The sequence below is a fragment of the Alnus glutinosa genome, chromosome 12 (assembly GCF_958979055.1).
Source record: "Alnus glutinosa chromosome 12, dhAlnGlut1.1, whole genome shotgun sequence".
Lineage (NCBI taxonomy): Eukaryota > Viridiplantae > Streptophyta > Magnoliopsida > Fagales > Betulaceae > Alnus > Alnus glutinosa.
The window spans coordinates 20,470,766-20,486,731 of record NC_084897.1 but is presented as its reverse complement, the minus strand read 5'-3'; the positions used below and the strand labels follow the sequence as shown (position 1 = coordinate 20,486,731).

The 15,966-nt window shown below is 37.1% G+C and overlaps 2 protein-coding genes across 3 annotated transcripts; both read right to left on the bottom strand.

The window, feature by feature from the left end:
* Positions 1 to 908: 908 nt before the first annotated feature.
* Positions 909 to 8,028, bottom strand: LOC133851774 (cytochrome c oxidase assembly protein COX15-like). Its single transcript, XM_062288348.1, has 7 exons — positions 7,680 to 8,028; positions 2,980 to 3,278; positions 2,351 to 2,576; positions 2,024 to 2,269; positions 1,818 to 1,928; positions 1,406 to 1,537; positions 909 to 1,208 (listed from the first exon to the last, which is right to left on the bottom strand). Exons 1-7 carry the CDS (start codon positions 7,851 to 7,853, stop codon positions 1,038 to 1,040), a joined length of 1,359 nt encoding a protein of 452 aa, XP_062144332.1. The 5' UTR covers positions 7,854 to 8,028; the 3' UTR covers positions 909 to 1,037.
* Positions 8,029 to 8,989: 961 nt separating this feature from the next.
* On the bottom strand, positions 8,990 to 13,772 carry LOC133851775 (uncharacterized). Of its 2 annotated transcripts, none has more exons than XM_062288349.1 (9): positions 13,255 to 13,772; positions 13,097 to 13,163; positions 12,896 to 12,924; positions 12,598 to 12,806; positions 12,049 to 12,167; positions 11,336 to 11,431; positions 11,178 to 11,253; positions 10,652 to 10,805; positions 8,990 to 9,720 (listed from the first exon to the last, which is right to left on the bottom strand). In XM_062288349.1, exons 1-9 carry the CDS (start codon positions 13,462 to 13,464, stop codon positions 9,571 to 9,573), a joined length of 1,110 nt encoding a protein of 369 aa, XP_062144333.1. In that variant the 5' UTR covers positions 13,465 to 13,772; the 3' UTR covers positions 8,990 to 9,570. The 2 variants fall into 2 exon arrangements, with proteins under 2 accessions (XP_062144333.1, XP_062144335.1); XM_062288351.1 differs by having other exon boundaries at positions 13,115 to 13,163.
* Between the last annotated feature and the right edge of the window lie 2,194 nt (positions 13,773 to 15,966).

The window sequence follows — 15,966 nt, the reverse complement described above, 5'->3', positions numbered from 1 at the left end:
TACGACACACCATGAGTGATAAAATACAAAAAGAGCATTTAATTATGTGATGATCAAATTTTTTTCATTCTAAATCCCATAAGAGCATGCATGATAATCAACAGACTGGATCTAAATACATAGTAAAGGGGAAGAGGCAAATTGGGGAGCGTACAAATTAAAGCCTAACATATTATTAGCAAATAAGTTTTTGACAGCAATCATGATGCACGAAAGATGTTAAACACACGAAATCTGAAAGAAACACTCATGTCACAGTGGATCATAACCGGTAAAATAGCTCGTTCAGTTTCAGTTTTTGTTTTTTTTGAATTGTTTTCGAGAATATAAACAAAAAAACCTTTTTTTTATTATTAAAAAAATGTTTGACAAACTATTTTCAAAAGCAGTTTTTGAAACTCAAAAACAGTACCTAAAGAATTTGGACAATTGTTTTCAAAACAGTTTTCACTTAAGAAGAAAATAGAAAATTGTTTAACATTTCTATATAATTTTTGTTTTTTCTATTTATTGGGTGATTTCCAAATAGAATTTTGTTAAATTTAAATGTCATTAGACTTAATAGCCTGAATGAAAATAGTATATTGTAATTATTAAGGTGTTCAAAGCAAAACGCTTTCACACTCTTTTTGTTAAAAACTATTCATGATGTATGCTCTATTCGGGTGGCCAACAAGAGGTCATTTTTAGTAACCAAACTTTTTACTTTCGTGCATGAAGAATATGAATAAAATGTAATGAGTGAGTGGAGATAGTAAAGAACTAAGAACTTAACATTTAAAATATGATCTGCAGGCCACAACCATTCCTACCATCGTGTGTGTCCCATTTTTTTTTTGGATAAACTTGCCTAATAAACCTGCACGATGATGAATTATATATAAGTGTTTGTTGACCACTCAATTACAAAAGTACAATAAGATCAATGCTTATCATTGCTGTTAAGGCTGCAAATTAATAAGGCCCATATATGAAAAAATTGTTGCATCCAATTAATATGACCAATCCTTGTTACAAACAATGAAGCAAAAAAATATCTAGGTTGTCTTTGCGACTTGAGGCAGAGATTTGAGAAGGGACATCGACGGCCTCCTCACAGTGTGATTGAGCAACATCATGAGTGTCAAAAGAGTTAAGGCCCCTGCCTGATGTGCAGTGCCGAGTGAAACAGGTACATAAGACAGAAGTGTTGATATTCCTAAGGTAACCTGCAATGATTATAGAATGAGCAAACATCTAGTACTCTAAAAGAGCATATTACTGACTATAACACTAAACTACCATGGTTCTACTCGTGAAATAAATGGGCATTTAGAAAACTATGACCATCTTTTTGTAGAAGAAAAAAACTATACAAGATAAAAGAGAGTAGGAAAAATAAGAAAGAATTATAGCAAGCAATTACCTGGAGGGAAGCCATGCCAACAGTGCTTCCTATCAAAGATTTAACTGCTGGATGTATGTCCAACTTCCTTGTTGACCACCATAAAGTGCCAATTGAAATTAATGTCGCAGTTGCAAGGATCCGATGGTCAAGCTTCAAAAGTGGAAGAACATTTTATTAGAATTTTTTATTTGAAGTATTAGGTATAAATGATCAAGAAAATATTATTTTAAATGTGAAGCTTTGAATTATAACACAAAGACATTTCATCAAGTTTTGAAGGAGCTCATGCTATATAAATAGATATTCTACAATTTAAAAATGCATTACTATTCACACTTGCGTTGTAAATGAGGGCATAGTTTAGAGGTTCAGGTAAAGTTTAGAAAACAATCACTTATTTTAAAATGTTGTCTTAGCCTAGAATAAATACCTGCACAGTTGATGTATTCTCAAAGAAATTTCGAATCAATGGCTTCATGTCAAAAACGTCTTCTGGTATCCATGTATCACCCATCTTTGGAAAAGTATTATATGCATGCCCCTAGCAATTTTAGCATGTGAGTATACATGGCAAATCATCTAGTAGTTCATTGTGAACGATGGAAAGCAAGACAAGAATAAAACACAATTACATACAGCATCATTTCCAGCAACAAATGCTCCAGAGACAGCAGTAATGGCTACGAGTAAGCTAACAGGAAGGGCAAATCTCTTTACTTTTGCTGCTCCGCGAACCCAAGCTACTGATTCAGCAGGTGGTTCAGGCATAACAACAGAAAGACCAGTCCAAAAAAGGCCACAATAAATAGCAAATGCTGAGGTAAGATGAGCTGCAAGACGGTAAGGGCTTACTCTTGGCTGGGCATATTCAGATGCTGGCTCCTATGGAGAAAGGAGAGATTACAAACTTTACAATTTTAAGAAATTTGTAAGCAAATTGACAGAAGATTAAAATTTTCTAACCTCCAAACCACTTTTAACCATCCACCAGCCAATTAAACCCTGCCCAGCACCAAGGGCAAAAAGAGCAGAAAGTCTCAGTCCAAGTTGTAAAGTAATATATCCCTTGCGAAGGAAATATGAAAAAGGCAAAGCAAACATAAGACCCAATGTCCTTCCCCACATACGATGTGCATATTCCATCAAATATATGAATTTGAAGTCTTCAATACTCATCCCTTTGTTTACACTACATGAGGTCAAAAACCAAGGAAATACCATTAAATCCAAAAGAGCTTCTACTCCAATCCGAGATGATGTTGTAACTTCAATTATATAATTCAATTATATACACAAGGAATCCAATAAACTTTGTCCAACTGATAAAGTAAAATTGCAGAGTCAAATAATTACCAAGTTTATCATCTCCAATAAACAATTATCCTTTGGAGCATATTGTCTTCTTATTTCTTTCTCTTTTTCTTTTCCACGACCAGAAATCAACGATGTATCGAAAATTTTATAACCAAGCATTAGGAAACTTCAAGGAGGACTTTCAATACAAGTTTATGTCAAGAGCATATAAGTAAAAATTCTTAGTGACACTAAACTATTTTAATGCTATAAACAAATGTAATGTTGCTTGTACTTACCGCTTATATTCAGGGGATTGTTTATATTTCTCAAACTCATGCAACCAATCCTCATCTGATAGAGGAGGGAGGCCGCCAGTAAATTTCCAATCAGTCATGGAAAGGCCAGAGCGTGTCAGTCTTGTAACACCACCGAGTACCACCATACTAAACACCCATGCAGCAGAGCCAAAAAGCCATATCCCGACCATTTTCTGAGCACGGGAACCCCCAGTTACTAGCAACTTTACTCCCTCCCGACAATCCATGCCAGTTGATGCCAAGGTGGACAAATTTCTGAAAGATGGCATATAATGACCCTGAAAATTGCATGTATAATTCTTTCTCATCATGTTCACAGAAGATCCCACAACAAATTAGATGCATAACTACGTGTGTGTGTGCTTTCAAGCTGCAAGGGAGGAAAAAAAAAAAAAAAAACAAGAATTGCAAGATTGCGATTTCTCTAAACTGAGGTAGTTCAATCGACTGTGACAATACCTCATGAAGCGGAAGTCATGAATCTCCTATTTCACTTCCCTTGGACCAATTATACAAACATCATTTTAACAATTTTCTAATTAAGCCTCCGCAAAGTGAAAAGAAAGAGGAATACATACAGTCAACAAAACATATTATATTTTGAGAAACATTTCTCTAGAAAAAAAAAATGACTAAGAGAATTAGGACTAATGAAATCCAAGACATGTCTGATTAAGAGAATTAGGTTGAAGAAAAGAAATTTTACAAATGTTTGATTAAAAGAATAGGGTACAAAGAAATCCTATAAAAATATTCGATTGAGAGAGATGGATACAACAAAAAAAAAAAAAAAAAAAAAAAAAAAAAAAAAAAAAATCCCTATAAGTATTAAAAAAAACCGAGTGAGGAGGTGGGTAAACTCAGAGATTCTTGGCTTGATCAATTCACTTTGGGGAGAGACATATCGATAACAATTTGATTTCCACAACCATTCAATTCCAAATTCATCAGAACTTGGAGCTCTACAACGTTAAATGTTACACTTTAGTTTTAGGAGTTGAGAAAACTAAGAAAGAAGAAGAAGAAATAGAACCTTGGGCAAAGATCTGAAGCATTTGGTTGCTATTTGGGAAGCGAAGAATAGGGTGGGGTGCTCGGGCAAAACCATAGGCAGCGTCGTTTTCCTGAGATTGTATGTCCCATTCGAAGCCTTGATCCTCTTCAGAAATGCTCTAGCCTCCCAAACATCTCTCTCTCTCTCTCTCTCACACACACACTGAAATTGAGGGTTTTAGCATGGTTTTTGTGCTACCTTATTGGTTGCTTATGAGCTAATAAAGCAGTAGGCAGGGGCATGGGTTTACATAGCCGTTTGTTTTTTGGGTTTCAACAAGCTTGAATTTTTTGAGGATGGAGCCATGGAGGAGTAAAGTCGTTCTAAAAAATTGTTGAAGGAGTAAAGACGCAGAAGTGATGCGTGAAGATACCGTGAAGATGGAGATTAAGAAGGATCCAAAAAGAGGATCCCACAACTCGAACCATGGCTAGGCTATTGTGCACTTAAATGAGAAACTTTTGAGATTGGTTTTCTACTGTAGCAAAGGAAACAAGTTTTGAGATTTAGGAAACAGGTCTAACCTGTTTCCTAAAAACTTGTTTATTATGTTTTTTGTTTTCATGGTTTTTGTTTTAAAAACAACACACCAAACGGATTGAAAACCGGTTTAAACACGTTTCCTGTTTTGGAAACAAAAAGCCTATTTCCAAAACAAGCTCTTAGTTTGCCACACACTCTTCCAAGGGAAACGGAAGCCATCACTACAGCCCAAGATATTGTAAAAAGATTTAACATCAAACAACCATCTTTTGAAGGGGACCCACCACAACTTGTCTTCACTTTCCCGACTCACTCTTACTTAATACAACACTCTAAAGAACGAGACAAAGAAATCCACCTCCCAATCATAAGCCGCTCTGGCAAAGCTTACATTCCACTAAATAGAACCACCAGAAAGTTCCATTTGAGCCGCAAGTATCCTTTGCGCAAGTAATACCAATCTATAAAGGCTTCTTTAAGGGCCGAATCTCCACACCACAGATCATGCCATAATCTAATCTTAGAGCCATCTCCCACCTCAAATTTGGTATGACTTGAAAACTTTCCCCAACCCTGCCTAATATTCTTCCATAACCCCACCCCTTATGCCTTAAAAGGCTCATTAGAACACCATTCCCCCCATGAATTACCAAATTTAGAGTCCACCACCACTTTCTACAAAGCTTTCCTCTCAAGCGCATAACGCCATAGTCGTTTACCTAGGAGAGCACGGTTGAACATCAACAAGTTCCGAAGCCCCAACCCTCCCTCAGAGATCAGCGAACAAACCTTAGACCAACTAACTAGGTGATATTTGAACTCTTTGCCTAGCCCATGTAGATGATTTGGGTCAGCCCCACAGAAAATCAAAAAAGTATTATCAACAAACAAAAGATGAGAGATATCAATCCATGTCACCACAATTAAGCCAGACAACAAACCACCAATCACTGCAGCAAAAATCATCCTACCCAACGCCTCCATCACAATGACAAACAGCAGAGGAGACAGAAGGTCCTTTTGTTTCAAGCCACGAGAGCTACTAAAAAACTTATGGGGGTGTTGCTCAACAAAACCGGGAAACACAACGAAGAAATACAATGAGCTATCCAAGAGCACCATTTCCCCCGAAACCTGCACCTTCTCAACACATACAACAAAAAACCCCAATTAACATGATCATATGCTTTTTCTAAGTCCATTTTGCAAATAACACCTGGTTCTTCAGATCTCAATCTAATACCAAAGCATTCATTGATAATAAGAATGGGATTTAGGATATGCCTACCTCGAATGAACGCATTGTGACTTAGAAATAATCTTGTCCATACCATCTTAAGCTTGTTTGCTAGAATCTTTGCAATAATTTTCTAAATTCCACCCACAAGACTGATTGGGGGAAAATCCTTGGGTCAACAACCGTTGGAATCTTCGGGATGAGGGCGATGAACATAGCATGAAGGTTTCTCTCAAACTTACATCTAGTATGGAAGTCACGAAAAACCTTCATGATGCCCTCTTTTAAAACAACCCAAGAAGCTTGGAAGAACGCCATAGAGTAACCGTCAGGGCCTGGCGCCTTGTTCCCACTCATGGCTTTCACTACCTCCAACACCTTCCATTCCTCAAAATTTCTTTCCAACCAACTAGCCTCAACCTCATCAATAGAATCAAGGAAAAGACTGTCCACCAAAGGCCTCTAACTGAACTGCTCGGTGTACAGCTTTTTATAAAACTGAACCATGTGCTCGCAAATCTCCGATTGGTTGGTAGAAATTGTACCATCAATCAACAAGGAATCAATAGAGTTCTTTCTTTTGTTGGAGTAAGCCATTCTATGAAAAAACTCTGTGTACTTATTGCCCTCCCTTAACCACAAGGGCCTAGAGGAATCAATAGAGTTCTTTCTTTTGTTGGAGTAAGCCATTTTATGAAAAAACTCTGTGTACTTATTGCCCTCCCTTAACCACAAGGGCCTAGATTTTTGCCTCCTTCTTCTTCTTCTTCTTTTTTTTTTTTTTAATTATGAGGAACTCCTCACGTCATATACCCACCCCTGTTGGATAAACCTCGGATCCGTACAAAGCACTCCCTCCACACGAATCGCCAAATCAGGTACTACTCCAGCTTTGCCTATAAGCTAGCCTCAAGGAATTGTTTGTACCTAAATGGGTTCGAACCTTAGACCTGATGGAAATGCTTCATGCGATGGATTTTAGGAAGCCCTAATCATAGCTTCAACTTGTTACGATCATAAGTGTCCCACATCAGTTAAGTGCAATCTTAACTATGTATATATAAACTATTGAATGCCCTTCCCTTACAAGCCAACTTTTAAGAGTGAATTCTACTTGAGGTTTGTTATATCTGGTATCAAAGCAGCTATCATGTCGAGTATCAGATTGAATGCTGCTTGTCGAGTATGACATTAAATGAGTTGCTGCTTTGTGGCTGAGCTACGGAGGGGGTGACCTGGGGAAGGCTGCTACTTGTAGAAGATAAGGTCTGAGAAGGCACCCACTAGAAATGATAGGTCATTGACTCATTGGTACGTTGGCTACACAGAGTAGTAGTATGCTACAGTCCTAAATGTCTCACATCGATTAAGTATAATTTTAACAATGTATATATAAGCTTTTAAGCACCTTTCCCCTGCAAGTAGATGAGTTCTACTGAGATTTGTTAAACAACTAGCCTTTTGAGTATAGTAAAGATGTGGCTAACGCTTCCCTAGATTATGACATTGAGGGAAAACTTAGACATGTTTAATGTTTCGTGAAAAAGTTATATAGCTTAAGATTGGATTGTCTAAGCTTGTGGATGGGGCCACAAAGACAAAAATGTGGTGATTCTATTGCATTTACTTTATTTTGTCTAACTAAACCTAATAATAACAAAAAATTGATGAATTTTGATTTGATCTTTTTATTGTAAATTGATGACAAATTAGTTTGTGTGAGATATCTCTGTATCTATAAGTCTATTTCTGGATTGTTAATATCTGATATACAGATCAAAATATTGATACTTAAATTAAGTCTAATATCAAAATATACATTTATGATTAACATGAAACAAAGGTTCGTATTATTCAAAACACGATTCGAAATAGCTAAATGACAAAGAAAGAAAAAAGCGGAACCTGGGCGTGAATCCAAGTTTTGGAGACGGGGAGAGGGCCGCGTCGCTTGATGACGTGGTAGAGGTCTTGAGCAACGGAAGAGGCCTCTCGAGGTGTCACATTCGGGCTGATTTTCCTAAGATCCTCCGCGCGCTTTCGCGAGAAATGCCTCACGAACGTACGAACAGCAATCATTGTGCCGATACCTCCACTCCAAGAAGCTCCACCACCTCCCAACCACGTCTACGCTACTCTCCTCTGCTGCTGAGTTCTACCGATTCCGCTCGCCACTGCTTATGCTTCTCCTACTTGGGGTTTCGGCTTTTAACTATCACCACGCCACGGGCTCGCAGAGGGACAGGGTACAACTTGAAACCCTTCATTCATAACTCATGAGTAGGCGCACGTGTTACTCACGTGGACTTCACCACAATTCGATTATTTTGTATGGAGATCGATAAAATAAGGAAAAGTTACACTTTATCCCCTTATATATCCATCATATTGCGATTTGGCCCCCAATATTTGGTAGATAACATCCTAATGTTAACGTGTAGCACTTAAAATCTTCCGTCCACTTATCTGTCTTTTTGGACGGAAAAAAGGCCACGTGCATTGCATGTAACCTTTTAACTCCCAGACACGTGGCCTTTTTTCTGTCCAAAAAGATAGATAAGTGGACGAAAAGTTTTAAGTGCCACACGTTGTTAACATTAGGAGGTCATCTAACGATTTTTAAACATTGAGAGCCAAATCGCCATATGGTGGATATATCAAGGGGGTAAATTGTAGTTTTCCCATAAAATAAATATTTTCAGAATTCTTCTATGAAATTATTCCAGAAAATTAAGGGGTTGTTTGGCAAACCTCTACTCTCCCTCTATTATTTTTTTTTTTTTTACAACCCTTTACTCTCTCTCTCTTTTTTTTTTCCTTTTTTTTTTTTTCACTTCTGTCAAAAAAGTTAACTCCAAAACATTCTATTTTTTTTTTTCACTTTCTATATTACGTCAATTATTTTTTTATTACTATTAAAAAAATATATCCACATAAAACAAAACTTTTTTACTTTTCTATAAAACAGTTCTAAATTTTTTTATACTTTATATCACCTCAATCACTTCTTACTACCATTCAAATAAAAATTCCACAAAACAACCATTTATCAAACCCAGCCTAAGACACTCCCTATTCATCATTTTCGAATAAATCGATCCCTGTTTAATTAAGTTTGCTCTTTTATTTGGCCAAAAAAAAAAAAATAAATAAGATAGTTCTTCTCCAAACTAGAGCAAAGAAATTTCTTAAATTCAGTTTATTAAACGAATACGTCTAAAATGCATGAAATTTTTACAAGCATTTTAAAAACCTTTTATTAACCTGCTGATAAAAAGGACGATTCCTGGTATAAAATACATCTAAAATCCCTGGAAAGGGTGGATAACAAGCTCATTCATTTGAATTTTGCTACAACATAAGAGATGGCATGCAAATGAACTCTAACACCAGCATTTTTCAGATTTGCTGGCGAAACTTATATCCCAAAACTTTTTATTAATATGGACATAATGGACTCCACCTCCCTCTTGCTTCTTGACTTTATCCACAGGCAACACAAACCTGTCCCAAAGACAATGTCCCTCTTTGGCTTCCATTGCTGTGTTGCACGTTTCTTCTGTCAGCCTTGCTTTTAAAGAACCATGATTCCTGAAAAGCTCTCAAGGATTTCACTAAGGCTTATATATGTAAACAAGTTCCAATTACAGATCTTCATTTATCAAAGCATCCATGAAGCAACCTAAGTGAGAACACATCTCAAGGATAAGCTAACTGCCACCATTTCAGATGCACAATCTTTCTCTGTTCTTTCGGTTGACGAAGAGAATCCGAAAATTCCTCCCTACCGCAATCCTTAACAAAGTTCCTTAACAAAAAACTGTGACTGCAAAAACAAATCACATGAAGTGTTCCAAAGTTCCTGTGCAAGTTTAGTGTTGTGCGACAGTGCAGAAGAGTTGAGAGTTCTACCCTTTCCACCAAAAAAGTATACTCCAGATATGTCCTGAAACAGAAATAAACTAATTAACTCAGTAATCAACAAATTTACTTGGAATACATTATTTAGATTTTCTTTCTTCAGAAAGTGAACAACAGTACACCAAAATCCAATTTCAATGTAGTTCAGCAAAGTGTTTCTAACACATGCAAGGAGAAATGAAGAATCATACCCAACTCAAAGATTCCTCATTCTCAGCAAATGAAAATAATGTCAGCACTCAATTGAGAGCTTCTAGCAACTCACTGACTAAACCGACTCAAGGGAACATGCAGAGTAATTGAAATCTTCAAGGATATAATAACAAAAGGGCTTGACCAGCCACTCATCCGCCAATCTTATTTAGATCTCTCATCTCAGTAAATACTAATGGAATAAAATGGATTCATGCACACTCACACTAAACACTAAACACAAAAGGGGTGCGTTTGGGAATAGCTTCAAGAAGAAAGAATGACTCCTAGAGGTCATTACATCAGTGCTCAGTAACCTATTTGCTGTGTACCATTCAAGATATAAGTTAAACACCAAGTAGTTTTAAACATCTTGAACCAAAAATGTCCCTTTTCAACTTTAGTAAAATGAAAAAAAAAAAAGGAGGTGTGCTAGCTCTATTAGAGCATAAGTCGCTTAATCTTCCTAAAGAGGAAAAGCATCTGCAAACTTCAAGAAAATATAGTTAGAAGAGTGCTCCTTTAAAGCTGCATCACCATTACACCATAACTTGCCAAATGCTGTCGATGGCTATTGTTTGGGAGCACAATTAAATTGCTAACACAAATATTGGCATTGGAATTTGGACTGACACATGAGATGGTAGGCACAACAGCTTTGATTAAGTTAAAAAGACACAATTAATAACAAACTCTATTTTTTATTGGAGAGTGTCAGCATTCAATTCAAGAAGATATGAATAATTAGACCGAGTTAAACTCACTGGTGGGGCAAGGGCTGCATCAAGAATAGAGTTGATGCCTTTTTCAGGAGATTGCAAAAGGCCCAGAAGTTTCAAGACTATAAACGCTACACCGGAAAGGCATGAAGGAACTTCCCGCATAATCTTGGTTTCTACTGTTCCAGGATCCACAGCACTTCAAATCAAACAAAATGAGAAAACAAACAAGAAGCAAAAATAACTGTTAATAAGAAGATCTTGATGAAGCATAATGGATAACAGCATTTGAGTAAAGCTATAAATAATTAAATATGGCAGATGATTAAAACTTTCCTTGAAAAGAAAAAATTTGTGCATGGTAAGAGAATGACAGACAATAAGTTCTGTCTACAAGACAAATCTAGAGAGAAAAACCCTAGTTTTAATGCATGAAGCACAGAAAAGGTCAAAGATGCATTCAGATTATTACACTCAAGGAAGTTTAGTGATAATAGCATATTCAATAGGTATTATACGTTCAAAGCCCCACAAGATTGAAAGAATGAAGAAGAAGTTTGTAATCACATACATGACAGAGACCTGATGAGATTTTTCCATCAAATCAAGCTGTCGGTGAAACTCATAGGAGAACAGCAGTAGGCATACTACATCAGAAAATGACATGCTGCTTGTTAGGATTGAGATAAAAGGTAATTTGATATACCTAATGGAACAATTACATCTTACATTTGGAATTTTCATAAATATGAGCATATGGATATCGTTTTGATCTTATAAAGCACTTCCCAGAAATAGTTTCCTTGTCAACCTGCATATTAAAAACTGAAGAAAAAAGAATTGATGAATTTTGTCAATAGTCTGTTAGTAGATGCAATTATGGCTTTCCGCTTTTCTAACTATATACTCATGTTGATATTCAACTAGGTGGAATACTTCAGAACCTATAACGTATTAAACAAATCAATCATCATGCGGAAAATGTAATATTACAACCACCCTCATCATAGGATATCTTAGCTTGATCGATCTAATCAACGTGCACTTTTTCTTTTTCCGTTTACGAGCAGCACAGCAGTCAGATGTCAGCGTGCAAGCAAATACATTGGTTCACTATATGGATGAAACTTTACAACCTAAGCCTGATGGCCTCTTTGCCACATCAAAATGTCAGGAAAACAAAATTTGGGGACCAACATTCATTTACAATTCTCTTTCTTTAACTTTTTGCCTCCCCATTTTCAACTTAGGCCACCATGAAGGCAGATTGTATCTATCACAAACGAACAGAAATTTCAGAGTTAGAGACAAAGTTATGGCGTCGGCATAGAATCAATGTTGAGCAAGTAGAACACAGAAAGCAATTACAGGTGTACAGACCAAAATCACCACTGAGTATTCACTGAAAAATGTTTGACATACATAACCAAGAACCAATTTACCAGATCGATGCGTAAATGATGAAACATTCACAATCCGGGAAGGAACAGGGCTGTTTGTGAGAAGTGGTAGTAAAAGTTTGGTCAGACAGAATGCACCAATGTAATTCGTAGCCATCATCCTGGAATGAATAAGACATTTAATTCAATCATTTGTGATGAGATCAAAATGTATGTAAAGCCAAAATCAGCTGAACATGTACCACAGACAAACACAAATTTTGCAGAATAGAAAAAGATATGATACTGAAGATAAAAGTCCTAAAAGAAAGTACAAAAAAGACGTCTACACAATCTTGTGGGTCTCTCCATGAGGTTCAAGTTTAAATGAGCATGGTACTGTTATATTTAGAGGTGCCAAGGTCACCAAGCAACTTACGCAAGTTAGATCAAATTATACAAATCAACAGCAAGCTTAAACTCATACAACTTGGTGGAATATGTTCTGCCTGCACGGGTTTATCATGAACAATGGAAATTTGTTTCAGGATAATAACAAATTCCATTAATATATTCTTTTTAAAGAAAAAGGTCGTGAGTAAAGAAATTTACTGATCATAGCCTTCAGCCGTGAGTCTACATGATGTTGCTAGTATCCCAGCATTGTTAATCAATAATTGAATTGAAGAATGCATATTTGAATCTGAAAGCCACTGCTTAAGGGAGCCCTTAAAGTTCAATATTGACTGGAAGGATGATATGTCAACCTCAAAATGTTTGAGATGGGCATCCCTATTCCAACTTTTTATCTCTCCCACCGTCTGTCCCAGAAAGAGTGAGAGCAAATATAAGAATAGGCTTAAAATGGAGAAGGCATGCCCAACACTAAACTTATAATAAAAGGCTGTACCTTCGATAACAAATGGGAGGACCGTCCAACTGCAGCCAAAACGAATTTCAGCTATACAAAATTTTTCATTAAAACAGAACAAAATGTTTCTTTCATGATCTAAAAAGCAACTATTATTCGTGTATCCTTTTACAGTGTCAAAACATAAAAACAAAAAATATGTTTGGACACCCGTTTAAAGTGTCAAACTTTGGGGTGTACCAAGAACAACGCAGAAACCTTGCTTTGAAAGTGCATAGGCAGTGGCCGCACCCAACCCAGATGTGGCCTACAACAAATGACAAAACCAATCAGACCAACAAAAGAACAATCTGGATTAAATTTCTAATGGGCAATAAAATTTAAAGATGAGAGATTACGCCGGTGATAATGCAGACGGGCTTGATATTGATAGAAGAGGTTGCAGGGGCGCAACGTGGGTAGGACTTAGAATTGGGAGCAAACAAGAGGTGACAGTAGGAGATGAGGAGAGAGAGTGTCCAAAACACTGCCATTCTCCAGAATTCTACTGAGCAAACGAAATGAAAAGCGTCCCCCAACTCCTCCACCACCATCCTTATTCCTATCATTATCCTTCTTAGTCGTATATTCACCTGTAACGCAAACTTTCAACTTCGGAGTTCGCCACCGCTTTGGAGCTATTCGGCTTGGTTTAATCAGAGTCTCCTCTCTCTCTCTCTCTCTCGCAGAGTTCCCAGTGGAATGGTTCGTGTTTGTTGTTGGGTCAGGTGGCATAGTCTAGGAGAGAGTTGGTGGGAACATCAGACTCCGGAGAGGGTTCGTCACAACAGAAGGATCGTAGCGCCTATGCAATCGCCTTTACAAGTTGTTAGTGATTGAGACGAGACTAAATATTGTAAACTCGCCGCGGACTAGATTCTTGCTCATTTCCAACATATTAGGCAAATAACTTATAATAATCAAATTTGGCTATTATAAGCCTTTTTTTTTTAATCTCTAACAGGATTAGAGTTGTCAATTTTTGACACGACCCACGAACCCGACACGAACACGACACGGGAAAATCGGATATGAGTTTTATACAATCGGGTTCGGGTCAACCCGATTCTGACCCCGTTGTATTAAAAAATTTTAAAAAAAAAATAAAAAAAATGGAAATGCCGGATGCAGGAATCGGGATGCCCAAAGCCCCAAATGCCCAAATCACTATCAAACATGATTTTGCCCATTCTGTTCTGTGAACCGTCGAACCCTAGCCGGCTAGCCCACTGCCCAGTAGCCCGCCCGCCCGCTCGCCAGCACGCCGCCCTCTCGCATACCGCGTCGCCGCCCTCCCGTATTCCGCACGCTCGACCGCCAACCATCCGGATTTTTCCCCCTCTCTTTGACTCTTTGCTTAGCACAGTTAGTAGATTGTGGATCCAGAAAGTCAGATTGCATTGTGTTCTCACTTGAAGGAGGAGATGCTTCATCCGTTATGGGTTATTATCGTCAATCGGGGCCCTGATACAAAACTCTTGGTTGCTAATCCAATTGAGTTATCTGGAAAGGGAAGGCCCCGTGTATTCTATGATGTTACTTTCGCTCTAAAAACGTTAGGAATATGCATTTTCTTGGGTTGGGTAAACGGGTGACACAATTATTAGTCGTGTTTATCGGATCGTGTTCGGGTCGCGTGTCACAACCCCGATTAAATAATCGGGTCGGGTCCGTGTCATACCCGTTTATGTAATCAGGTCGGTCGGGTTGACACAAACCCGACCTCGTGAACCCGAATTGCCAACCCTAAACAGGATAGGCAGAATATATTTTTTTCTTCTAGTGTGAATAGTAAATAAGTAGAAAAGTCTAGTCACTATTTACACTACATTTGGCTTCGTTTGGGACGCAGAATAGACCCCTAGAATGGAATGGCAATTCTTATGGAATAGTCATTCTTTTGTTTGGTAGGGGCCTATTCCTTGGAATAGGTATTCCCATTGGAATATCTCTTCGTAAAGGAAGAGGAATACCTATTCCTTGGGGTAAATGCAATATTTTCCAGAAAAAAGCATTTATTTATATTTAAAAAAAAAAAAAAAAAAAAAAAACCAAACTCTTAACAAGCTGGCCGGCCAGCCAATATATGGAGTCGGGGGTGGTGCGGCCACCCCCGAAGCGAATCAGTGGGTGGTCCGCCACCCATGGGTTTTCTTTCTTTTATTTTTTTTTTTAAAAAAATGTGGGGTTTTTTTAGTAATTTTGATTGAATTCCAATTAAAATTTATGTATTCTTACCAAACTAAAGATTAGGAATAACCATTCCATTCCGCCACCTTCTATTCCTAGGAATGACTATTCATTTTCCTAATGGAATAGCCATTCCGCAAACCAAACGAGGCCAAATAGTTTTTTATTGGTGCATAAGAGATAACTCAATTGGCTAGGGACCACATCTTATGAAGCGGAAATCACTAGTTTGAATCCTATATCTCTTGTGTGAACATGTCAAAAATAAAAATAAAAATAGTTTTTTATTATTTTCTCTCTCTTCCTTTCATTCTTTCACACACTCTCTCTCTCCCTCTTTCTTTCGCATTCTCTTTCACACAAAATAAATAGTAGAATAAAGAATATGTTAGAGAATAGCTACTTTGGCGATTATTTAAAAAATTAAAAAAAAAATGGGTCTTTTGGGCTTAATTTAGACCTTTTTTAGCTCTTTAAAAAATCGTTTCAACCTTTTTTTTTGCCTAATATGTTGGCCTAAATCGAAATATAAGTGAAAGTGTAAAATCCTAAATTTTATTATCTTAATTTTGTATATATATATATATATATATATCCTGTTTCAAATTTTTTAAAACAAGTAACCGCTTTGATAGGGACGGTTACCCAATTATCAGTAACTGATTACCGACCAGTTATAGTTAGCCGATTTTACACCCTTACTTTTGATTTTACTAGATGTACGTGAACTTTGTAGAACCGATATGTGCAAGAGATTAGGATTTAGGATAGATAATTGTGAGACATTACATACGAGACTTACCTAGTCAAATAAGCGAATCTCATTTTTAATCTTAATTTGAGAGATAGAGATGTTGAGGATGAACGGTCAAAAGGAAAAC

Bases quoted from the DNA above. Each gene is read 5' to 3' on its own strand.
- LOC133851775 (XM_062288349.1), bottom strand. From the start codon at position 13,464: ATGATAGGAATAAGGATGGTGGTGGAGGAGTTGGGGGACGCTTTTCAT. The intron at 12,925-13,096 runs GTACACCCCAAA...TTTTGGCTGCAG, and splicing joins AGGTTTCTGCGTTGTTCTTG to TTGGACGGTCCTCCCATTTG. The intron at 11,432-12,048 runs GTAAATTGGTTC...TTTTTTCTTCAG, and splicing joins ATCATTTACGCATCGATCTG to TTTTTAATATGCAGGTTGAC.
- LOC133851774 (XM_062288348.1), bottom strand. From the start codon at position 7,853: ATGATTGCTGTTCGTACGTTCGTGAGGCATTTCTCGCGAAAGCGCGCG. The intron at 3,279-7,679 runs GTTCCGCTTTTT...TGCAATTTTCAG, and splicing joins AAACTTGGATTCACGCCCAG to GGTCATTATATGCCATCTTT. The intron at 2,577-2,979 runs GTAAGTACAAGC...GACCTCATGTAG, and splicing joins CAATCCCCTGAATATAAGCG to TGTAAACAAAGGGATGAGTA.